The sequence below is a fragment of the Rana temporaria genome, chromosome 4 (genome assembly GCF_905171775.1).
Source record: "Rana temporaria chromosome 4, aRanTem1.1, whole genome shotgun sequence".
NCBI lineage: Eukaryota > Metazoa > Chordata > Amphibia > Anura > Ranidae > Rana > Rana temporaria.
Window position 1 is genome coordinate 190,857,775 of NC_053492.1, and position 26,643 is coordinate 190,884,417.

Consider the following 26,643-nt stretch of genomic DNA (forward strand, 5'->3'; position numbering starts at 1 on the left):
AGCCTGCTCCATCCGCTCTTTCATGAAAATATTTAATTTGTAAATACCTTTGCAATGTTTTGTACAAGAATATTTTATTTTAGTGTAACGTTAAACAGAACAAGTTATACAATATAATGCAAAGTTTTGTCAACAATAATCTTTTTAAAACGAACACAGATCAAAACTGAAAAAAGTGTGTTTTTTTGTTTTACTCTTTATGGTTTTATTTGTATTTGATTATTTTGTTTGTGGTTTGCATAGAAAATAAATTATTTTCTGCAAGACAGTCTCAACAAAAAATGGTTTGTTTAAAAAGGAAATAAATAAATATATATATATATATATATATATATATATATATATATATATATACAGTCATATACATACCAGTTACTGAGTATGTCCCCCTTTTGCCACCAAAACAGCATGGTCTCCACTAGACCTCTGAAAGTTTTCTGTGGTATTTGGCACCAAGTCGTCAGTAGCAGATCCTTTAAGGCCTCGTACGCACGATAGGTTAACCAGAGGACAACGGTCTGATGGACCATTTTCATCGGTCAAAACCGATCGTGTGAGGGCCCCATAGGTTATTTAACCATCGGTTAAAAAAAGCCAACTTGCTTTAAATTTAACCGATGGATTCCTAACCGATGGAAAAAAAAGGATCGTTAGTAGGCACAAACATTGGTTAAAAATCCACGCATGCTCAGAATCAAGTCGACGCATGCTTGGAAGCATTGAACTTCGTTTTTTTCAGCACGTCGTTGTGTTTTACGTCATCGCGTTCTGACACGATCGTTTTTTTAACTGATGGTGTGTAGGCGCGACGGACCATCAGTCAGTTAACCGACGACAACGGTCCATCAGACTGATCTCATCGGATAGACTGATCGTGTGTACGAGGCTTAAGTCCTGTAAAATGCAAGGTGGGGCCTCCATGGATTAAGTTTCCTATTGTGCAGCCGGGTGCCGTCTGTTCAACATGTAAGCAATGCACATGCACCCAGCCATTCACACGATGAAAAAGAAAACCAGCCTACCTTCTCCGCGGTCCAGTTCTGATGCTCATGTGGCCATTGTGGGTGCTTTTTGATGTGGACACGAGTCAGTATAGTCTTCCTGACCGGTCTGCGGCTACGCAGCCCCATACACTACAAACTGTGATGCACTGTGTGTTCTGACATCTTTCATTTGGAACCAACATGAACTTGTCCAGTAGTTTAAGCTACAGTAGCTCTTTGATTGAATTGAAATACATGAGCCAGCCTGTGTTCCCCATGTGCATCAATGTGCCTTGGTCACCCATGACCCTGTCACTGGTTCATCTGTTTTCCTTTCTTGGACCACTTTTGGTAGGTCCTGACCACTGGAGATTGGGAAAATCCCACAGGAGCTGCAGTTTTGGAATTGCTTTGACCCATTCATCTGGTCATTACAGTTTGCCCTTGTCAAAATCACTCAAATCTTTATGCCTACCCATTTTTTTCAACACATCAACTTCAGGGACAAGATGTTAACTTGCTGCTTAATATATCCCACCACTTTCAGATGCCATTGCAACAAGATTATCACACTTTAATGTCAATGATTATAATGTTATGGCTGTTCAGTGTATATATTACTTATATTACTTATCGCTCATTTCAGAAATGTAAAAAGTTTCACTGATCTATAGGGGCATACAGGTGTGAAAGCTGAACTAGTTAAATAGATTTATTTGGAATGTGTGATATTTGTAGCCAGCATTATAAAATCTCAGATTTATTGTCAGACTAATACAAATACATGTAACTCCAGCAGTTTCAGATATTTATGATAACCTTGCTGTCTTGTAAATGGAGATTATTTTTTGGCATAATAATACATCAAGTTGGCATTGGATTCTTTAAAACTGTTTAGATAGAAAGATTTGACCACTGTCTACTAATTTGAAATTTGAAATCTAGGGTCTGTCTTAAAAAATCATCATCTGTAGTATCTACTATATTAATAAATGAATCGCTACAAACGGTTCTGTATAAAGGAAACTCAATCAAGAGTTTAGGATATATCGCTTTTTAAGGAAGCTTGTTTTTATGTTGAGAGTAATGTGAGTACTTTTCACTAAAACAGTTTTAGTATTATTATTTGCTGTGATTTATAAAGAAGTTGCATTTTATGCAGAAATTCACAATAGCGTTAGGTTGTAAATAAAAAATAAAAAATGCATACAAAGACAAAGACCAGAAGAGGAAAGCCCTGCTCATTTTGAGACACAGTGTAAAGATGACCATAGATGGATTGAAATATGTCTGGTTCAGCAGAGACCAGCTCAATTTCACTCCATGTATGGCCATTGCATTTGAACAGAAGTTGATCTTCCAACCACCCTGTCAAAAAAAAAATGGCTGTAGCTCTAATCTGTGTATTCTGACAACGGGGAAGGCTACCTGCCGTCAAAAATACAATATTGCAACGGGGAGGATTTCCCCATCCACCTCAAATTTGTGGATGGAGTGATTGGTTTAGTTTTGTTTGTTCAGCCAGCTTTAAGCCTCGTACACACAATCGGATATCTGAGGGAATCTAGTCCGATGGATTTTTTCGACGGATATCCAATGAAGCTGACTTTCATCAGTCTTGCCTACACACCATCAGTCAAAAATCTGACTGTGCCAAAACGCGGTGACGTAAAACACTACGACGTGTTGAAAAAAATGAAGTTCAATGCTTCCGAGCATGCTTCGACTTGATTCTGAGCATGCGTGGATTTTTGACCGATGGCCTTTCACACAGAGGATCGTTTTTTTTCTATTGTTTTTTTATCCATAGGAAAAATTGAAAACATGTTCTATTTTTTTTCACCGATGGAAAACAAACTGATGGGGCCCACACACAATAGGTTTTTCAGTTGAAAATAGTCCATCGATTTGTTTTCATTGGACAAACCGATCGTGTGTACAGGGCTTTACAGATAGGAAAATATTAATAACCATAGGTAAGGGCGATGGAAGTGATGGCACAGGAGGACAGTTAAATTTGAACAAAATCAAAAATGACATATATGATGCACAGATTAAATTGCGTAGTTGGACACCTGTTTAACAGGATGGACTGATGTCTTTTTTTCAACCTTACCAATTATGTAACTTTATATCTATATATAGTACAGTCTGTTACTAGCTGTACACACCAAAACATGGAAGTGAACCCATTAACCCAAAGTCCCACCCAACAACAACACCCCTTACTGATGACGTCACACAGTGCAAGGGTAAGAAGACACATACAGGGTAGAGGTCAGGGAAATATCTAGGGCCGAAACAACTAATCGATTATGAAATTAATCAACTACCATTTTCATAATCGATTATTCGGCCAATAATATAATAGATTAAACAAAAACTAAAATTGACCCTTTATAGTACAAAAAGAGCAAATCGCTACTGTAAATATTACTTTCACTGTTCAACAGTAAAAAATTAACCCCTTACAGTAGCAATTATTTGCTCTTTTTGTACAATTTTTTTTAACCCCATTATGTTACTAAACATCTCAGGCCTGGGGTCACACCTCTGTGTTTTTTGGTGCTTTTTGCAGAAACACACTACAGTTCATTTACATGGTTTCCTATGAGACACGTTCACATCCATGATTTTTTTCAGCTGCTGCGTATTTGGAAAGGGCAAGGACTTTTTTTTAACGCAAAATGGTGCCATTTTGTTTTTTTTAGTTCAATATACTTCAATGGAGAATCTGCAGAAAAGTACCGTATTTATCGGGATATGGCGCGCTCCCGCTTATAGCGCGCACCCCTAAAGTTGCCTGAATTCCTGTGGAAACAAGTTTTTTTGTACTTACAGTTTTGGTGTCTTGCGCGGCGTCCATCGGCGGCCTCGTCGGGTCCGGCGTCCGTCTGCGGCTTCGGGTGTCCTCTTCGTCGGGTCCGGCGTCCTCATGTCCTCCCCGCTCGTTTCCCGCGCCGAGTTTGAATACTGCGCCGACATATACCGAGCGCAGTACACTCGTGTATTGTCGGGCAGGCTCGGCAACTCTCGCGCTGACGTCCTGTATGCTCAGGACGTCAGCGTGAGAGGCGCCGAGACTGCCCGAAGATACACGAGTGTACTGCGCTCGGTATATGCTGGCGCAGTATTCAAACTCGGCGTGGGAAAGCGGGTATCGGCGTATACCACGCACCCACGATTTTGCCCTGATTTTCAGGGCAAAATAGTGCGCGGTATACGCCGATAAATGCGGTATGTAATGGTTTTTTGTGGCAATTTATGTTTTTTTATCTGCCCAACAACAAATTGGGCAAAAAAAATAGAAAAAATGCAAATCACTGCACAATTACTGTTTTTTTTTTTCGTTATTAACTGATTAATCGATTAATCAAAACAATAATCGGCCAACTAATCGATTATGAAAATAATCATTAGTTGCAGCCCTAGAAATATCACAAAAAGAGCAAATCACAATAATCCATCAAAAAAGCTAAATATACAGCATCCTAGCTTAAACAAAACTATCCAGAAATAAAAATTATGAATACAGAAAAAGTGGGGGGAAAAAAGCATATTATAAACACTCACAGAATTGCACATGGGAAACACCAGGCAGGAATGGACCACCCATAATTAGTAACATAACATAATAACAACAAATGATGTGCTAGAACAATATAGCAACATCAAAACTGTCAGGTTTTCTGTGGATCTATCATCTTTGTCTTGTGTAGGGGTGCTATTCACACTATTACACTTGTTCACTTTTGGCACATGTGGGGTGTTTGGTGCGTAGTGTTTTTTGTAGCTATTTTGTAATTTTCCATTTGTTGAAATTTGTCCTAGCACACTTGTTGCTACATTATCCTACTAAACTTAAAGTGATTCTAAACGTAAACATAAACTTGCTATGGGGTAACTCGTGCGGACTCGTTCCTGAGCCTTGCTGTCTGCATCTATTGACATAGACAGTGGGACTAGGCCCCACCTCCTGCTCTCGTCACTGGGTGTGATTGACAACAGCAGGAGCCAATGGTTCCTGCTGCGGTTTCTGAACCATTGAGGAGGGAGAGAGCAGAGAGAGAGAGAGCCTTTCACATCGATGGATTAAGATCAGGCTCGAGAATAGTATGATTTAAGATAAAAGTGTTCTCCCTTTAGAATCACTATAAGCTTTAAGTGACAAACAAATTAGCTCAAATATAGCTAATACTTTTTAGGCAAGTACAGCAACTGAATTCATATACTGATGGTCAGGGCCGCTGATAGGGGGGACCACCAGTCCTCCTGTAGGGGGCCCGGGCTCACAGGGGGGCCCAAGCAGCAGAGGGAATCAGTGTGGTTGGATGGAGGGGCAATTACAGGATGCCCTATGTGACTCTCTGCAGCAGCTGAAAACCAGTTTCCCTCCCTCCCATCGACTTTCAGCTGCTGCAGGCAGAGACACAGACACAGCTGCCGGCTTCCCTGTCCCATTAAAAAAATAACAAATTGTTACCCTGTATTGTTTTAATCCCTTGTGAAATTGAATACAATTCTTGGGGGAAAAAATGTAAAACAAAATATTTTTTTAAAAAATTTTAAATATTTTTTTTTCAAAACATTTAAATGTTTTTAAAAAAAATATATAAAATGTTTTTGTTTAAAAATGTAAAAAAATATTTAAAAAAGGGCTAATTCACAAAGCTTCTCTGTTATCTTTATGTCCGCTAAGAATGATTTTAGTATATTTTAAGTGAAAATCTTGTTTTGATATATTTGAGGGGGGCCCTGCCAGGTAGGATGTACGGGGCCCCCGTGATTTCTAACAGCAGCCCTGCTGACGGTATTGGTTACATACAGCTACCAGTATGCATTTTAGTTTGAAATGGTGAGCTTTTAATGTGATGAATGGTAACAACTGGGAAGAAAATAGAAATGAAGCCTTGAGGAGATGAGTTTTTTGGACTTTTTAAAGATTTTAAAGGAACAGGACAGCCCCGCAGGATGAAAATTGCAGAGAATCTGTCCTGCTCTTGAGAAATATTATAATCATTTATTGAATAAAGTTGAAAGGACATAAACAGTCTAAGAAATAGAGAAGATGTTATTTTGGGATGAGATATAGAGGTGGGGTGAGTTGTGACAGGTTTTGAAGAGCAGTAGTATCTTGGATTTTATTTTCAGGGTGATTGTCTTGGGGAAAACAAGTCAGATGTGATGTGAGGGATAAATACATCTTGCATCAGCATTCATAATAGGGTTTAGAGGTGGGAATCCTGATAGTGGAGTACCAAAAAAAGGATATTATGGCAGTCAAAGTGACTGATTACGAGGGCAAGACTTTCATGGCTTTTTGAGCTTAGAGATGTTGCGCAAGTGGAAGCAGCAGAGCTGGGACATGTTCTGAATTTGAAAAAGGAAAGAGATGAGTGAGGTTGGCACCAAGCATACTTGTGGGTTAGGTAAGATAACATTTCCATTTATAGTTGGACAGATGTTGGTGGTTTGTAAGTTCATAACAGGTATGTTTAATAAGCAAGTTTACATTTAAAACATTTGAGGTATATTTAGTTGCATTTTGTTCTACCTTTTTGTGTTTCATTAGTTAGTTTTTTTTTATTCCTACTTATACAGATTTTGCTGATGGCCATGGGTGATACTGAGCCTTTAGATGCAGATCGAGGGCAGAGAGGCTGAAGTCACAGTAGCAGAAGTGAGTCAGCTATGTCTGTGAGGGATGAAGGAGCCCTGGGGAAGCCCAGTCTGAAACTAAAGTGACAATGGATAGGTTATATGAAAGGTTGTTAAGCTGAGGCTCTGTTTCTGCCCTTCACATCATGCCTTTTTACAGTACAAAGCGTGCTCAACGCTGTAGTGAAACGCGTTAGCAGTTTGCATTTTATCCTGTTTGTATGGACTGAATCTTCAGTAAAAGAATTCTCTTGGAGTGCGGCTCAGAGCTGTAGTGCGCTGGGCTAATAGGATGAGCAGGTGTTCTGCAGCATGTGGAAACTACAAGTCTCAGCATGCCTTTGGATTAGAGGGCAGCTGAAGCAGAGCAGGGTATCATGTACAGCCACGCTTCTCAACTTCAGTCCTCAAGTACCCCCAACAGGTCATGTTTTCAGGTAATTTGCCATAGATGAAACAGCTGTGGTAATTACTAAGACAGTGAAACTGATCAAATCACCTGTGCAAAATAAAGTCTGAAAACATGACCTGTTGGGGGTACTTGAGGACTGGAATTGAGAAACATTGATGTACAGCCTGCCATCATCCTTATGCCACATTTTTTTTGAAATCTCAGTCTTAAAATGATGTTTGAGAGCTGTGCTGTGAGAGAAAAATCGTGTTCCTAGCAAACAGTCGGCTTCCAGCTTTGCACCCTTGTCTGAAAATAAAACAAGAATTTTAATTATTTGCTATGGGCAACAAAACATGTTCCTTCTACCATACTTGTCATACAGGGGGAGATTTACTAAAAGTGGTGTGTGCAAAATCTGGTGCCAGATGTACATGGTAGCCAATCAGCTTATAACTTCAGCTTGTTCAATTAAGTGTTACTAAACCCAGAACCTGCATTAACTATATCTGGTACCACACAGTACACAGAACATGGAAATGCAATTATTTTAGTACATATAAACTGCTCAATACCCATTCTCATCAGCAGTATATAGCAGTCTTGTGTTTTTTATCACTTCCTGGTGAAGCTTGTAGGAGAATTGTCATACTGCACTGAGGTGTCCTATGAGGCTGCAGGGCTCCTGACCCTCTGTCTGGACATGTCTGGACAGTCCTGATTGGTCCAGTGCTGATCACATGCACTCTGCCAATAAAAATAAATAACTCTCTAGCAATACATACCAAACTGAGCATGTGCAGCCTGACTCCAAAGGCTCTGTCTTATCTGGAAATGTTCAGGGGGACAGTGCAGGGAGGATCTGTGCATACAGGATCAAGCAGCCTTTATACACAATGCAGAGGATTAACTCTTTAGCTTCCACAGTGAGTATAACAAGCATGCTTTACTACATATACAGACAGATTTTACTATTGTGGGTTTAGTAACACTTTTTTAGCTTTAACAATAAAACCTGGAATCTAATTGGTTTCTATGCAGAGCTGCACCATATTTTCCATTTTCCAGCTTAATAAGTTAGTAAATAAACCCCACAATGTCATCTATATCCATCTATTTATGTAGGATTTTGCTGATCCAGTTTTTTGCTGATCCAGTATTATTTTAGAAGCTGGGCACAGAATTTCTATTGACAACAGCTTTGAAATTAATTACTGTATTTATTGGCGTATAACACTCACTTTTTAAACCTGAAAATAGAAGGTAAACTGTGCCTGCGTGTTATACGCAGGGGGCTGTGGAAAGTTTTTTTCCTGAATCTTCCCTCTTAAGCCGTGTACACGCGATCGGTTTGTCCGATGAAAACAGACCGATGGACTGTTTTCATCGGACAAACCGATCGTGTGTGGGCCCCATCGGTTTGTTTTCTCTCTGTGAAAAAAAATAGAACATGTTTTAAATTTTTCCTATGGATAAAAAAACAATAGAAAAAAACGATAGTCTGTGTGGAAGTCCATCGGTCAAAAATCCACGCATGCTCAGAATCAAGTCGACGCATGCTCAGAAGCATTGAACTTCATTTTCTTTTTAGTACGTCGTAGTGTTTTACGTCACCCCATTTTGGCACGGTCGGATTTTTGACTGATGGTGTGTAGGCAAGACTGATGAAAGTCAGCTTCATTGGATAACTGATAGAAAAATCCATCGAATTAGATTCCATCAGATATCCGATCTTTAAAGTTAGGGTGCGTGTTATAGGCCAATAAATACGGTAATAAAAAGAAAATGGGGAGCATAGGGAAGGGTGGCCCGGAGAGGAAGGAGGATGAGTACCTGTACCTACAGTATTCTTTAACACAGAAACACAAAATAGCCCTGCTGTCATCTTATCATCACAGCCTTTTTGTTTTTAAAATGTAAAAAAGAAAAGACCCTAAATAATAAAATGTAAAGTATGCTAATTTTTCCTTCTTTTTCTTTTTCAATGATAGGATATTTTTACACCAGAATGCAAATTTAAGGAGTCTGTGTTTGAAAACTACTATGTCATCTATTCCTCGACAATCTATCGACAACAGGAATCTGGCCGTCAGTGGTTCTTGGGACTTAGTAAAGAGGGTCAGATCATGAAAGGCAACCGAGTGAAAAAGACCAAACCATCATCACATTTTGTACCAAAACCTATAGAAGGTAAGAATTTATTTTTTTACATTATTATTAATAATATTATTTTACCCTCTTAAAATGAATATATCCTATGGGTAAAAATGTGTAATTGATAAAACAAAGACAAACTGGTTAGCTATTTATGGGTAGCAGAATTTAAATGCCCATGGCCTAATTCAAGCTCAAGAGTGAGGAATACTTATGCTAATTTCCCTATTTTCATGATATGTTAATTATTTTGTCTGTATTGTATTCTACAATCATGCGGTAGAGCTTGGGTGAGTTTTTGTCTACAATAAAAGAAAAAGGAGCCGCTGTTCACATTTTGCATAAGGGCCCTGGCTTCCATCAAACTTATTTTTTATGAGAAATGTTATTTGCAAAGTTGTCTTCATAGTGTTTGAAGGACAATAATAAGAGGGTAAGACTTATGGCATTTGGGCTGCATATTGGAGCCAAGCAGGGCATTGTAGTACATATAGGGGCTATTTAAAGAATAGTGAGAGAGCAATATCGTTGCCATTGTCAAGGCTGTCTACACCCCACTGAAAATAGGCATGCACACAAGGTGTAAAGGGAAGGAGATCGCGCTAAAAGTAACAGTGAATGGTGAAAAAAGTTCAAATCAATGTGGATAGTCCCGCCACACAGGCAAATTCATAAACGTAATCTCCCAGGTGCACCAACGAAATCCACAAGAAGAGTGCTTTAAAGGAAAGATCCTCCACCAAGGTTAAAAAGGGCCTCTTACCGGATGGAATTGATCTCCAGGTTATAAGAGATCTCACACAGCATAATAAGAGGTACTGGAATGATATCACATAGGCAGCCACAGCATTGGAATCCTTATCAGAGTAAGTCCTCATTAAGCCAGAAACTTCCCATTAGAACATCCACAGGTATGCAAGAAAACAAAGGCTCACATAGTGTAAAATCCTTATGTTTAATAGAGAAAGTAAATGCAAACACACTTACATGAAGTAGATAAAATCGAGCACATAAAAGCCGGCCAGCTTTGGAATCACAGCCCGTATCGGGTGAAAGGTACGCGGTGACGTCAGCACGCCGCCTCCCAACGTTTCGTCGCAATTGGACTTGATCACGGGATCCCGTGATCAAGTCCAATTGCACATGTATATCAAAGCAAATTTCCCCATAAGAAATAATGGAAACTCAGATGATTCATTCCACAACCATTTATTCATAAGTCCTTCATTTTATAGGCTATATAAAAAGATTATAGCAATGTGATGTAAAGGTTGTGTGACCATAAACTGTCCATCCACAAATGGAAGCCTCCACAAGGGGATTAGCTGCAAAATCCAGCAGGAGCTACAGAGTATAAAAGAGAAGAGACACCTCTAAGTGTAGCACTATTGGGTTCATTTAATGAAGGTACAACATTTAGCAACTAACATGGTACATCCAAGTATGCAGGCATCCGTGGTAAAGCTGTCCACATAGACCGTCCTCTGTACCAACGGCTCTCACTGCTGTCAGTCAGTCTGCAACCGTGACCGGGAACACTACCCTGCAGTAGAGCGATTTGAAAGGGACATAGATGGTGGTGCAGAGGATGGTCTATGTCACAGGTGTCAAACACAAGGCCCTCCAGGCCATTTCATGTGGCCCTTGTACCTCTTCTGCAGCTGCCAGAGAGCTCCAGCCTTTCTCTGGTCCTCCTCCAGACCCTTTCTGCTTTCAAGCAATGCATCCAGCTTCTTCCCAGCAGCAGCATAAGGTAAAGGGGTGCACTGTGATGTAAGGGAGAGTGGGGGACTAAACTTCTGATGGTGGGGTGGCCCTTGACCTGTAATGTAAGGGGAGGGGATGCGCTGGACATCTAATCTTACAGATACAACCGGTCCTTTTGAGGGCAATCATATTGCTGATGCGGCCTGTGATGAAATTGAGTTTGACACCCTTGGTCTATGTGGACAGCTTTACCCCGGATGCCTGCATACTCAGATGTACCTCTTTTAATCATCAACCATGTGAGTTGCCAAATGTTGTACCTTCATTAAATGTAACCATATTGCTACACTTAGAGGCGCCTCTCTTCTCTTTTATACTCAGTTGTGACATTACGCTACTTGTATATCAAGATTTTACTTGTATATCAAGTCAAAATTGATTTAAAAATGTTGCTTGTTTGCAAAATGCTTTCAAACCAAGGTTTTACTGTAATACAAAAAAAAACTACTAATACTGTCCACTGCCCTACTGACACCAATCTCTGTCCTATTGATACTATCCATTGCTCTACTGACACTGTCAGTATACAGTATATACGCATGCACACACATGCATATGTGTTTAAGCTTTGGGGTGCACACTCAAATGCAATAGGCCGTGCACACCTATGCAATTGAATATGTGTATTTGAGAAGATAATAGAATCTTAAAGTGGGTGTAAACCTGAAATTTCTTATTTATTTTTTGATGTCACAATGTACAGTATAAGATTTCCTATCATCTGTGCCCAGTCTTGCCACACAGAGTTAATCCAGCTCTGAGCAATCCTCTTATTGTTCAGTGAAATAAAACGGACTTACAGAGAAAAACCTAATGCCGCGTACACACGATCAGTCCATCCGATGAGAACGGACCGATGGACCGTTGTCATAGGTTAACCGATGAAGCTGACTGATGGTCCGTCGCGCCTACACACCATCGGTTAAAAAAACGATCGTGTCAGAACGCGGTGACGTAAAACACAACGACGTGCTGAAAAAATGAAGTTTAATGCTTCCAAGCATGCGTCGACTTGATTCTGAGAATGCGTGGATTTTTAACCGATGATGTGCGTACTAACGATCGGTTTTGACCTATCGGTTAGCAATCCATTGGTTAAATTTTAAAGCAAGTTGGCTTTTTTTAACCAAAGGTTAAATAACCTATGGGGCCTACACACGATCGGTTTGGACCAATGAAAATGGTCCATCAGACCGTTATCCCTTGGTTAACCGATCGTGTGTACGAGGCCTTAGTCCGTTGCGCCCCCTTGCTGTGAGTGACAGGTTATTTACATATCTCATGCACTAGCCTGGAGACAGGCATTCTTTTTTAATTCCCACCCCCACTCCTTTTCTGAAGTCATGTGGTTACTTTTCTGGATTTTGACTGGATGTTAGTGATCATAGCAGAATGCATGTTGACAAGGGGAGTGTAGAGGAGGGCCGGGAGTCTACTGACATCACGACTCCACCCACCGAGCTCCAGACAACAGACCCACCCACAGAATCTGCAGTTTTTCAGTTCTTATAACAGACAGAGAGGAGACATTTGACAGGTAAGGATACATGCAGTAGATCAGCACTATGGCAGTAGTTTAGAAAGAATGAGAGTGAGTTTACATCCACTTTAATGTAAACAAATAAAAAATGGGATACAAAGGGAACTATACAGATGCAATATGGAGCCCATGAAGAACATACTGAGTTAAATGTTGTGTCTGCTCAGGTATGTTTAATGTGCTGTTTTATGCAGGCAGTGAATTGCTTTAATACATCTAAGTATAAGCACACGTGACACCTCAAATCTTTACCAAGTGGTTGCAGTTCACGGAAGTGCTTTGCCATAAATTGTTCTCCTTATAGCTGTTATTAAATGGATAGATTTAGCTTTTCAGTCCAGGGTGCTTTATGTATGTCTACAGGGGGGTAATGGGCTGGTAATAAACACTGACATAGGAATGAAATCTTTGTGAACCTTTAAAGCTTTCATTGCCTGCAGAAAGTCATGTTGTTTGACATAAGTCATAGTGATATTCAGCATTTAGTTATTCATACAGTCTTTGACAGATTGCATTTTATTCTGCCTGTTCCAGTGTTGCTGTTTGTAATTCCCAGAACAGCCACCTTCTTTTGAGATTATAAAGCGGGTGAATAACACTGTTTCATTCTTTTCTATCATATATTTTATTGTACAGATGATGTTATATCTCTACTGCTATAGAGAAAAAGATTTTAATAACTTATATATATATGTATGTCATTTAAAATATATATTATAGTCATTTTTTAATTCACATTGGAATGAATGTGTGCGTTTTAAAAACCATAGCAAACAATCAGAAATTATCTTTCAAAAATCTGATTTAAACTGGTTCTAAATGCAAAAGTTTTTATTACCTTAATGTATTCTCTGCATTAAAGTAAAAAACCTTTTATGTGCAGATCACCAGCCAGCCCCCCTAAATACTTACCTGAGCTGATCTTAGTCCAGCGCTGTGCACAACAGCAATGGCGCTGCTCTCTACCTCCTCACTGGACTTTGTGAGAGCAACTCAAATCAAATCCAGTGAAAGAGCAGGGGGCAGGGCTGAGCCACACTATCTGCATCAATAGATGTACACATTGTGGCTCAGGATCAAGCCTGTACAAGTACCACTCTTAGCAATTGGCTTGCTGGGGGGGACACTCAAAGGGGGGAGGAGCCAGGAGAGCCAGTGGGGGACCGAAGAAGAGGAGGATCAGGGCTGCTCTGTGCGCGGCCGCCGCTGGGGGCATTTCTCGTCGAAATGCCGCCTCGGGTATGCAAATTAGCACTTACGGAGATCCACGAAGCTTTTACGCTTCGTTTTTACTCCGTAAGTATTAGTTTGCAAACGCAAATTAAGGCTGCTTTTACAAAGTGTAAACTGTTTACACCTTGTAAAAGTAGACCCTTCTTTCCCGCGACGCTGTTATTTTATTTTTTTTTTATTTATTTTTTTCCCGCCGCAACTTCACAAAACTCGGCTTAACGTAATTTTGCGCAATGCACGTCGGAAAAATGACGTCGGGAGCATGCGCAGTACGTCCGGCGCGGGAGCGCGCCTAATTTAAATGGGACTCGCCCCATTAAATTAGGAACGCCTTGCGCCGGACAGATTTAAGTTACACCGCTGCAAATTTCCAGGTAAGTGCTTTGTGGATCGGGCACTAACTTGGGAAATTTGCGGCGGTGTAACTTAAATGGGAAAAGTTAAGTTACGACGCCTGGCTGTGGATCTGGTCCATAGTCCATAAGTGTCCATTGACAGGGGCCACTTGCACCCATTATCTCTGCAGTTCTGCTACAGAATTGAGCCAATGGTGGCCTGACAAGACATGTAAACAAAATTGTAAAAATGCTGTAAAGTTTACTTTGTGCTGCCTCTTTTTCTCTACTACATATTCCACTGTGCACAATAACCTTCCAATCTTGCTTTATATTAAACATTATGAACTTTATCCAGGAAGATACTGGACACATTATGTAACATATTAGGTAATTTTATGTTGAACACACATATTACATATGAAATAAGGTAATTTTGAAATTGATGGCAGCAACACGTCTCAAAAAAAGTTGGTACAGGGCAACAAAAAGTTGACAAAGTAGGTGGTACTAACAAGGAAGAGCTGGAAGAACATATTGCAACTAACTAGGTTAAATGGCAACAAGTCAGTAACATGATTGGTTATATAAAGAGCCTTTTGGAGAGTAAAGTAAAGATGGGCAGAGGCCCACCAATCTGTGAAACACTGTGTTTAAAAATTGTGAAACAATTTCAGAATAATGTTTCTCAATGTAAAATTGAGACCTTAAATATATCACCTACAGTACATAATATCAAAAAAAAAAATGAGAATCTGGAGAAATCTCAGTGTGGAAGGGACAAGGTGGAAAGCAATACTGTATGCCCGCGATCTTTGGGCCCTCAAACGGCATTGCATTGAAAGCAGGTATGGTTCTGTGATAGACATCACTACACAGGCTTAGAAATACATCCACAAATCACTGTCTGTGAACACAGTTCACAGCGCCATTTAAAAATGCAAAGTAACGTTTTATCATACAAAGACGAAGCCATGTCTAAATGTGATCCAGAAAGGTCTCCTTTTTCTCTGGGCCAAAGCTCAATTAAAATGGTCTGTTGCAAAGTGGAAAAATGTTCTGAAATTTGTCATTCTTTTTGGCAACCATGGGTGCCCCATTTTCCGGAGAGATCTTTCAGCTTGTTATCGGCACTCAGTTCACAAGCTTGCATTGCTGATGGTATGGAGGGGCATTAGTGTATATGGAAAAGGCAGCTTGTACATCTGGAAAAGCACCATCAGTGCAGAGTACTGAGCAGCATATGTTCCCAGCCAGATAACGTCTTTTTCAGGAAAGGCTTTGCATATTTCAGCAGCATAGATGCTAACACGCATACTGTATCTATGACAACAGCATGGCTTCTTAGTAGAAGAGTCCGGGTGCTTAACTGTTTTACCTGCAGTCCAGACCTTTCACCAATTGAAAATACCAGGACTGTTGAATCCCATATCAGGCAAGAATGGGACAACATTCCTCTCCCAAAACTCCAGCAACTGTGGGAAATATGGCCCTGTCCCAACTTTTTTGAGACATGTTGCTGCTATCAAATTTCAAAATTCCCTTATTTTTTTCTCAAAATTGTACATTTTCTCATGAACTTATTTGACATGTTTTATAATTTCTATTGTGAATAAAATGTGGGTTTATGAGATTTACAAATCATTGCATTCTGTTTTATGTAGATTTTACACAGCGTCCCAACTTTCTTGGAATTGGGCTTGTGAATTTTTTCTATTTTGTATTTCTGAATGTATTTTAGCTTTCCTATGCCATTCCATATACTGTATAATCAATTTATATGAAATGATGCAGTATATGCAAAAAAAGCATATGCAATTTCTATTAACTATTATATTTTTACTCATGTTGGGATGAGGAGAGGTGATTTTAACAGGCTGGTATGAAGCATGCTGCATATGATACTGGTTGTAAAAGCAAAGGCAAAAAGGTGCGTGACTTATGTACAGCATCATGCATGGTAACACTTGTCACATCCTCATAGACAGCACAGAAATGTCAGAACACCTACTCAGTATTCAGTGTAATTGCTTTTCTTAAAGCTCTCTGGTATCAAACAGCATGTAATGTAAAGAAGCAAATGTATTCATTGAATTTACCCGTACAACAGCACATGCCCTGCACTGCCATCCTGTTTTATGTGAAAGCAAGATAGTGAGGAAACCCTACCTCCTTTGTTACCTTGTAATTATTCATCCTGGGTGTAATAAAATTTCTTGTAAAAACCATTACACTTTCTCATGTCTGCCCTATCTTTCCTGTACAGTAAGTCCTTACTTGTTACTTATTAACTTTCCTGTGATGTATGGCTATGAGAGCAAGTCTCCTATGGCTCGGTATGAGACTCTGATCTCTTGTTGCATGTGTCTTTTGGGGTAAAGCGCATTTAACTTAACATTTGAACAGTCTAATTTATCTCTCAGTCGTGCAGGGAAACATACTTTTTTACACAATATATGCTGTGCCTTACTCTGAGCAGTGGTGTCAGCCATGGCCCTCCTCAAATGCATAATGGCTTCACAATAGTAATAAGTACAGACTGGGCAAAGAGACAGTGATAGATGGTGAGGATGGATTTTTTTTCTGTTCTGCTGAGCTGTTTCTGAAACCATGTGAATGAGAACTGGTAATCATTTGTCTTTGCAAGTATTTCCCCCAAGAAGATTTTTCCAAAAACATTTTTTTATAACTTGGATATAACTGAATTTAGTGGGATTTTTACCACTTGAATTATACAATATACTTTATATTTTGATATTTTGAAAGTGCAAAAAAAAAAGAAATAATAAAAATTAAAGTATGGTATTAAACTATATATATATATATATATATATATATATATATATATATATATATATATATATATATATATATATATATATATATATATATATATATACACCCGCGGTGTATATCTTGTATTTCACATACACTGACTCATCACAACTTATTCATTGGATTCATGAATAAGTCGTGACGACGAAACGCATTGGGGCGTGGCTATACGGCAACCAGCTGTGACGTCTGACATCAAACCGGAAGTGACGATCTGAGTCTGATGAGTCAGTGTGGGTGAGATACAAGATATACACCATGAATCCGCTGTGACCACAATTTACCATCACTTGCTATTAGCAGGAGGATTTTTATATGCTTGATTTACTTGAAACAATGTGAGTGCAATATTTGGAGATTTGTTTTTATTCGTTAAATTGTTTTAAACGATATCATACTATTGGAGCACTTATTTTACTTTCACGTGGAGAGGATTTTTTAGCCCATGCACGGTTGGATATCATTGGGATGTTTTAACCCTTTGAGGGTAAGGAGCGGAAGCACCTTCACAAGCGGTGTGGTGGAAGATTTGGATTAACACAATCGCTATAGAAGCATATGTTTGAAGTCACGGAGATAAAATTGAGACTGTTTAAATTACGGACTTTATATTTTGTCACTGGTGATACAGTGACTTTTACTCATCACTGGGTGTTATTTTATAGTATTGATTATTATTATTCACAGTACTTTGATATCAGTGCCACTGTTTACTTTTAGGTAGAGGGTAAATACAGTTTTCGGCACATAAACACTGTCCACAAGCCTGTGCCTCCTATTTAAAAAAGTATTCATACCCCTTGAAATTTTCCACATTTTGTCATGTTACAACCAAAAAGGTAATTGAATTTTATTGGGATTTTATGTGATAGACCAACACAAAGTGGAAGGAAAATGAAAAATGGTTTTCATTCTTTTTTACAAATAAATATCTGAAAAGTGTGGCATGCATTTGTATTCAGCCTCCTTTACTCTGATACCCCTAACTAAAATCTAGTGGAACCAATTGACTTCAGAAGTCACCTAATTAGTGAATAGAGCCCACCTGTGTGTAATTTAATCTCAGTATAAATACAGCTGTTCTGTGAAGCCCTCAGAAGTTTTGTTAGAGAACCTTTGTGAACAAACAGCATCATGAAGGCCAAGGAACACACCAGACAGGTTAGGGATAAAGATGTGGAGAAGTTTAACCACTTAAGACCCGGACCATTATGCAGGTTAAGGACCTTGCCCCTTTTTGCGATTTGGGACTGCGTCGCTTTAACCAGTTAAGCCCCGGACCAATATGCAGCCTAAAGACCCAAGGTGTTTTTACAGTTCGGGACTGCGTCGCTTTAACAGACAATTGCGCGGTCGTGCGACGTGGCTCCCAAACAAAATTGGCGTCCTTTTTCCCCCCACAAATAGAGCTTTCTTTTGGTGGTATTTGATCACATCTGCGGTTTTTTAGTTTTTGCGCTATAAACAAAAATAGAGCGACAATTTTGAAAAAAATGCAATATTTTTTACTTTTTGCTGTAATAAATACCCCCCAAAAACATATATAAAAACATTTTTTTTCCTCAGTTTAGGCTGATACGTATTCTTCTACCTATTTTTAGTAAAAAAAATCGCAATAAGCGTTTATCGATTGGTTTGCGCAAAATTTATAGTGTTTACAAAATAGGGGATAGTTTTATTGCATTTTTATTATTTTTTTTTTTTTTTACTACTAATGGCGGCGATCAGCAATTTTTTCCGTGACTGCGACATTATGGCGGACACTTCGGACAATTTTGACACATTTTTGGGACCATTGTCATTTTCACAGCAAAAAATGCATTTAAATTGCATTCTTTATTGTGAAAATGACAGTTGCAGTTTGGGAGTTAACCACAGGTGGCGCTGTAGGAGTTAGGGTGCACCTAGTATGTGTTTACAACTGTAGGGGGGTGTGGCTGTAGGAATGACGTCATCGATTGTGTCTTCCCTATAAAGGGAATGACGCGATCGATGCGCCGCCATAGTGAAGCACGGGGAAGCCGTGTTTACACACGGCTCTCCCCGTTCTTCAGCTCCGGGGAGCGATCGCGACGGAGCGGCTATAAACAAATAGCCGTGCCGTGGTCCCGGATCGCTCCCCGAGCAGACCCGACCTCCGCATGTAGCGGGGGGGGTCCCGATCGGACCCCCCACCCGCTAATAGGCAAGGACGTACATGTACGCCCATGTGCCTGTACGTGCCATATTGTGGACGTATATGTACATGCGGGGGTCGGGAACTGGTTAACTGACAATTGCCCGGTCGTGCGACGTGGCTCCCAAACAAAATTGGCGTCCTTTTTTTCCCACAAATGGAGCTGTCTTTTTGATCACCTCTGCGGTTTTTATTTGTTGCGCTATAAACAAAAATAGAGCGACAATTTCGAAAAAAAATCTATATTTTTTACTTTTTGCTATAATAAATATCCCCAAAAAATATATAATTTTTTTTTCCTCAGTTTAGGCCGATACGTATTCTCCTACCTATTTTTGGAAAAAAAATCGCAATAAGCGTTTATCGATTGGTTTGCGCAAAATGTATAGTGTTTACAAAATAGGGGATAGTTTTATGGCATTTTTATTAATATTTTTTTTTTTACTACTAATGGCGGCGATCAGTGATTTTTTTCGTGGCTACGACATTATGGCAGACACATCGGACAATTTTAACACATTTTTGGAACCATTGTCATTTTCACAGCGAAAGGTGCTATAAATATGCACTGATTACTGTGAAAATGACAATCCCAGTTTAGGAGTTAACCACTAGGGGGCTCTGAAGGGGTTAAGTGTGACCTCATATGTGTTTCTAACTGTAAGGGGCAGGGCTGGATGTGTGATGTCAGTGAAACCTCTTTCCCTATATCAGGGAACAGACAATCACTGACATTGCTACAATGAAGAACGGGGAAGGTGTGTTTACACACACCTCTCCCCGTTCTTCAGCTCCTGAGACCGATCGCGGGAAACACCGTCGGCAATCGGATCCGCAGGTCCCACGGGCGCGGTCACGGAGCTTCGGACCGGACTTATATTGGCGTGAAGGGGTCCTTAAGTGGTTAAAGCAGGGTTAGGTTATAAAAAAAATATCCCAAGCTTTGAACATCTCATGGAGCACTATTCAATCCATCATCCAAAAATGGAAAGAGTATGGCACAACTGCAAACCTACAAAGACATGGCCGTCCACCTAAACTGACCGGCCAGGCAAGAAGAGCATTATTAAGAGAAGTAACCAAAAGGCCCATGATAACTCTGGAGAAGCTGCAGAGATCCACAGCTCAGGTGGGAGAAAATGTCCACAAGACAACTATTAGTCGTGCACAAATCTGATCTTTATGGTAGAGTGGCAAAAAGAAAGCCATTGTTGAAAGAAAGCCATAAAAAGTCAGTTTGCAGTTTGTGGAAAGGAGGACACAGCAAACATGTGGAAGAAGGTTCTCTGGTCAGATGAGACCAAATTTGAACTTTTTGGACTAATGGCAAAAGGCTATGTGTGGTGGAAAACTAACACAGCACATCACCCTGAACACACCATCCCCACCGTGAAACATGGTGGGGGCAGCATCATGTTGTGGGGATGCTTTTCTTCAGCAGGGGCAGGGAAGCTGGTCAGAATTGATGGGAAGATGGATGGTGTCAAATACAGGGCAATCTTAGAAGAAAACCTGTTTGAGTCTGCAAAAGACTTGAGACTGGAGTGCAGGTTTGCCTTCTAGCAGGATAATGACCCTAAACATACAGCCAGAGCTACAATGTAATGGTTTAGATAAAAGCATATTCATGTGTTAGAAAGGCCCAGTCAAAGTCCAGACCTAAATTAATTTGAAAATCTGTGACAAGACTTGAAAATTGCTGTTCACAGGCGCTCTTCATCAAATCTGGCAGAGCTTGAGCTATTTTGCATAGAAGAATGGGCAAACATGTCACTCTCTAGATGTGCAAAGCTGGTAGAGACATCCCCAAAAAGACTTGCAGTTGTAATTGCAGCGAAAGATGGTTCTACAAAGTATTGACTGATATTTATTTGTAAAAAAAAAATCCAAATTTTGTGCCACTTCGTGTTGGTCTATCACATAAAATCCCATAAAATACATTTCATACCCCGTATCTGACTGTAATTTTTACTTGAATAAAAGCCAGAAAAGCCATTTCTAAAATCAACTGTAATCAACTACTATATATTGAAATACCTTTCTGGTGTAAACACAGGTATTCCAATTCCAGAGGCTACTCTGTACCTCACATTCTCGCTTTACTGCATTTGCAGCTTGACTAAAACGTGTACCCCTAAGGGAAAGGTTTCTGCCTGTTCCATCCTGTTTCAAAAACCTTTGGCCTTTGTAAAAACTTGTTAAAAACCTTTATTCAAGGTGTCTCAAAGATCAGAATGCTCCTTTCAACTTAACCATTTGACCACTGGGCACTTAAACCCCCTCCCTAACCAGACCAATTTTCAGCTTCCGGTGCTCTCACATTTTGAATGACAATTACTCAGTCATGCAACACTGTGCCCATATGAAATGTTTGTCCTTTTTTTCACACAAATAGAGCTTTCTTTTGCTGGTATTTAATCACTGTTGGGTTTTTTATTTTTTGCGCAATAATTAAAAAAATAATGAAAATTCTGTAAAAAAAAAAAAAATTGTCTTTGTTTCTGTTAAAATTTAGCAAATTAGTAATTTTTCTTCATAAATTTTGGCCAAAATTTATACTGCTACATACCTTCGGTAAAAATAATCAAAATTGGTGTATATTATTTGGTTGGTGAGAAAGGTATAGAATCCGCAAGCTATGGTGCCAAAACTTGAAAATTGATCACGCCTGAAGTACTGACGGCCTATCTCATTTCTTGAGACCCTAACATGCCAGGAAAGTACAAATACTCCCCAAATGACCCATTTTTGGAAAGTAGACATTCCAAGCTATTTAGAAAGAGGCACGGTGAGGTTTTTGTAGTTGTATTTTTTTACCACAATTCTTTGCAATATCTAGATTTTTATTTTTATTTTTTCCCACAAAATTGTCATTATCAGGTTATTTCTTACACACAGTATATGCATACCACAAATTACACCCCAAAATACATTCTGCTACTCCTCCTGAGTATGGCGATACCACATGTGTGAGACTTTTACACAGCGTGGCCACATACAGAGGCCCAACGAGCAGGGAGCACTAGTAGGCGTTCTAGGGGCATACATTTCAAGTGTAATTTGACTATCTAATTATACTTTGAGGCAGTGTAGTGGCATGGATGTGAACTGATGTGGCATGGATGAGCCATGGATGTGGATGGGTGGGTATGGATGGAATGGCTGAGTATGGCTGGGTGGGTATGGCTGAGTGTGGGTGGGATGGCTGGGTATGGCTGAGTATAGTTGGGTATGGCTGAGTATGGATGGATGAGGATTGCAGAGTATGGATGGATGGATGAGTATTGCAGAGTATGGGTGGATGGATAAAAACAAGAGAGAAGAGCGCCTCTGAGTATACTGCATTTAATTGTAAATCATAAAAATATATCCAGCACTTACATCATAATATTATGCTGCAGTCATGGGAGCTGGTGTGCGTCTATAGCTGACAGCCAGTGAGGCATGAGAACTAGGCGGCCGGAGGGAGCCGGGGAGAGACGGCTAGATCCTTGTTGTTGTGCCGCTGCTAGACAGTGAGTTCATCAGCTGATGCGTGACGTCAGCTTGGACGGAGGCTGAGGAGGACCACAACGCGTTTCAGAGCATGCGCAAGGAACCGACCAGCGCGCTCCTTTTTCAAGTGTACACTTGAAAAAGGAGCACGCTGGTCGGTTCCTTGCGCATGCTCTGAAACGCGGTGTGGTCCTCCTCAGCCTCCGTCCAAGCTGACGTCACGCATCAGCTTATGAACTCACTGTCTAGCAGCGGCACAACAACAAGGATCTAGACGTCTCTCCCCGGCTCCCTCCGGCCGCCTAGTTCTCATGCCTCACTGGCTGTCAGCTATAGACGCACACCAGCTCCCATGACTGCAGCATAATATTATGATGTAAGTGCTGGATATATTTTTATGATTTACAATTAAACGCAGTATACTCAGAGGCGCTCTTCTCTCTTGTTTTTCTCCTGCATATATTGAGCTGGCTTCGCTCCTGGATAGCTGCCCTGATCTACTGCTTTCATCTATATTGGCTCATCACTGCCATCAACTATAGCCTTTTTGGCACCCTGCTGGGACTGATCCTTTTATGGACTCATGAACATTTACACCATATACCTCCACTGTGGTTTGTGATTTTAATCTTAATTTAATTTATTCATTTTTATATATCCATTTATTTCTAATATTATTTTTATCTTTAATTTTTAACCTTCCATTGATTGTTTTGTGCAAACACCCTGAGCGCTGTACTCCATCCATTTTTATGGGTGGATGGATGAGTATTGCAGAGTATGGATGGATGGATGAGTATTGCAGAGTATGGATTGATGGATGAGTATTGCAAAATATGGATGGACGGATGAGTATAGCAGAGTATGGATGGACGGTTGAGTATTGCAGAGTATTGGCAGAGTAGTGACAGAGTATTAGCATGGCTGGAATGGGCACTGAGCAGCGCTGTGGGCACTACATATCCAGCCCACAGCGCTGCTGCAAACAAACTCTTCCCTCTCTCCTCTCACACTGTACCGATCGGTACAGAGGGGAGAGAGGAACCGGTGTCATGACATGATGTCGGTTTGTTTACAAGTGATCGCTCCGTCATTTGACGGAGCGATCACACGGTAAATGGCCGCTATCAGTGGCCATTCACTAGTATCCGTAATGCGGTCACTGATATTTCAGAGAGCGTGCCCCAGGGGGTGTGCAGGCGCAAGATTCTGGAAGAACTATGGGATATGTAGTGTGCATAGAAAATCGCACAAACTGTGGCCGACTTTATAGGGTGCCTCCTAATATATTGCCAAAAACAGGCATTGAGCACCAGTCAGCTTAAATAAAAAAGGTCTGTGGACAGCTCAGACTAATTAATGAGAACTGGCTTACAGGTAGAATGTGGGCCTAGGAATGGAGCCTTTATCCCACCCAAAGCTCCAGGACCAAAACCAGAATTTATTAAGATATGAGAAAACAAAAAGTTTGACACATATGCATTGTTCACATTACTGCTAGCTAGTGCCTCACCACAACTGTGCATTGATCTGATAGTTAAAGTATCTGTTTTTAAATTATGGATTGGTAAAGTACAAAATGTACTGTTTTCATTAAGAATTGGAAAAAGCATCTAAGCAAACAAGCAAGTATGTTGGCTTGACATCTTTACGTACAAGGTTTTTAAAAACACAAAAGAATTTCATAGGAAACCTTAAGCAGAGCGATCTGCTGTTTTCAGTGGGATGCTGAGCTCAGTTTGATACAGCAACCACATAATTTGGAGCACTTAAAACTATGCGTTTGAAAAAACAAAATCTATAAATAGGACAATTAAGGCAGCATGGCTTCCTCTTTCTTAAAGAAGTGAGGTAATTGCTGAAAGAGAGAGTGAAACAAATGGTCTATTTGAATATGCTAGAAAATAAATTATTATTAATTATGAAAAAGTTCTGGCAGGAAGGTGGGCTGTTGCATATCATTTTTTTGCTGGGTACATATTACTAGATGGTACTGGTGGCATGTGTAGTACTGCTCGTGTTGTCTGACTTAACCTGCAAATAATTCCTTCTCATTACGTTAAAGATATTGATCATAGCATATCTTTTTCTAAGGAATTTTTGTAGGATTTGACTACAGGTCAAGAGAAGACCCTGGAACAGTGATTTGAAGACAACTCAATATACTAGAACAGGGCCGCCATCAGGGCGTTACAGCCAAGACACAAGTAAGGGCCCCTGAGGTGCACGGACCACAATTTGGGCCATCTTTAACCAGAGGCAGCTGCCGTCAGAGTGGATGGGCTGCCAGAATGCAAAGGAGGGTGGAGAGGTGGGCGGATCCCACACGTGTGCAGGTCAGGAGGGCCTCATGGAAATGAAGGTCAGGGTGTGTAACAGCACTGGTGAACGGAGTGAACCACAACTGCAGTTAGCAAGGACTTTAATGCGATTCTCTATGTGACAACTCAGTATTAGGCCCCAGACGTCACTCCTCGCAACAGGAGTTTGGGGGATCTATACATCATCTCTCTGTCACATCAAGAAAGGCGTTGAGCTACTAAGCATTGACGCATTACAGTATGCGACCCGAGCTTAGCGTTTAAAATAAATTCAAGGACAATATCCCAATACACCACTACATGCAGGTCATTATCAGTAAGGGACCCCAGGCGGCTCTCCTCGTAACAGGAGTTTGGGGGTTCTCTACATCATATCACCTTTGGCATGTAGAGATGTATTAAGGCCACTAGGGGAGATGCTATGGAATAAAATCAACCCCTAGCATAGAAAGTTAGAGCGAACAAGTTCAAAGAATTAGGACAAGGCCTATGAGGATTTGCAGGCACGTAGTAATGGAGGTTGTAGTAACAACTGTTGCTTGCGTATAACAAGTACTTTAATTGGGTAGTAGTACTTGTATATGAGAGGCAATGTTGCTCAGGTAGTTATAATAGCATACTTGAGGTAATTTGGTAGACGTAATATTATTGCTTACAAGAGACAGTATAGCTCAGGTAATTATAGTAGCATACTTGAGGTATGTATTTGTAGAATAATACGAGAGGCAGTATAGCTCAGGTAAATATAGTTGTAGACATGAACTGTAATCATAGCTGTAGCAATGCACACATATAAGAGGTGATATAGTTCAGGTAATTAGAGTAGCATACATCAGGTAATTATTGCTATAATGATTTAGAGGTAGCTGTCCCTTTTAGGTACTAATTTGCAATAAGCTTTAGCACATTAGTATCTCCCAGAAGATATAGTAATATCCCCATTGTATTTGTAATAGTACAATAGTAATAGATGAATCATTAGCATTAGATCTTCCAATAGAACTACGAGTGAAGGAATGTCTACTTATCCGTTTATAGTTATCTATGCAGGAGATGGAAAGTCCATAGTGCAAGATGTTCATGGCATGAAGGTAGTTCCCAGCAATGCAGTTGTTGTAGGAAGTCTTAGCAGCAAAGTAGTAGTTGTTTCCTGGAGCGGTGTTCCGGCAAAGTGAGCAAGGACAGCAGCATGGCTGAGCTGACAGGCTAAGCCTGAGTCTACGGCTGACAATAATAGAACGCCAGCTGTATCTCCATTGAATGCCTTTATAGGCCGGAGATCAGCAGGTGCACATAATGGCGCCGGGCGATGACGTCATTGCGCATGCGCCGTATGCGTTCCAGCATGGAATGCAATACGGCGCTTAAAGTGCCTATTTACAGAGGAGAGCTGGTGCAACAGCGCCTGTTTCAAAAGGAAAGCTGGCGCAATAGCACCTGTTACAGGGTGGAGAAGCCCCCCGCTCTTTTTGCAGCTTTCACCAGGGATCCTGGGGGAGATGGGACACAGGCTCAGCTACTCCTGGCACTGCTGGACAAGTGAGAGCTCGAAAGACTGGTTCTTCCCTAGGTTCATGTGACACTGCCTCCCACCTATCCCACTGCCCCCCACATGTGACACTGCCTCCCACCTGTCCCGCTGCCCCCAAGAGGGTCACTGCCTCCCACCTGTCCTGCTGCCCTCACCTGTGACACTGCCTCCCACCTGTCCTTCTGCCCCCCACCTGTGACACTGCCTCCAACCTTTCCTGCTGC

The 26,643-nt window shown here is 40.5% G+C and overlaps 1 protein-coding gene across 4 annotated transcripts in view; it reads left to right on the forward strand.

Moving 5' to 3' along the window:
* Nucleotides 1–26,643, forward strand: part of FGF12 (fibroblast growth factor 12) — a 614,009-nt gene that overhangs the window by 574,879 nt on the left and 12,487 nt on the right. For all 4 annotated transcript variants that reach the window (XM_040349558.1, XM_040349557.1, XM_040349556.1 and 1 more), the window contains one exon: nucleotides 9,024–9,222. In XM_040349558.1, coding sequence (XP_040205492.1) covers nucleotides 9,024–9,222 — 199 coding nt within the window. The remainder of the gene's footprint in view (nucleotides 1–9,023; nucleotides 9,223–26,643) is intronic.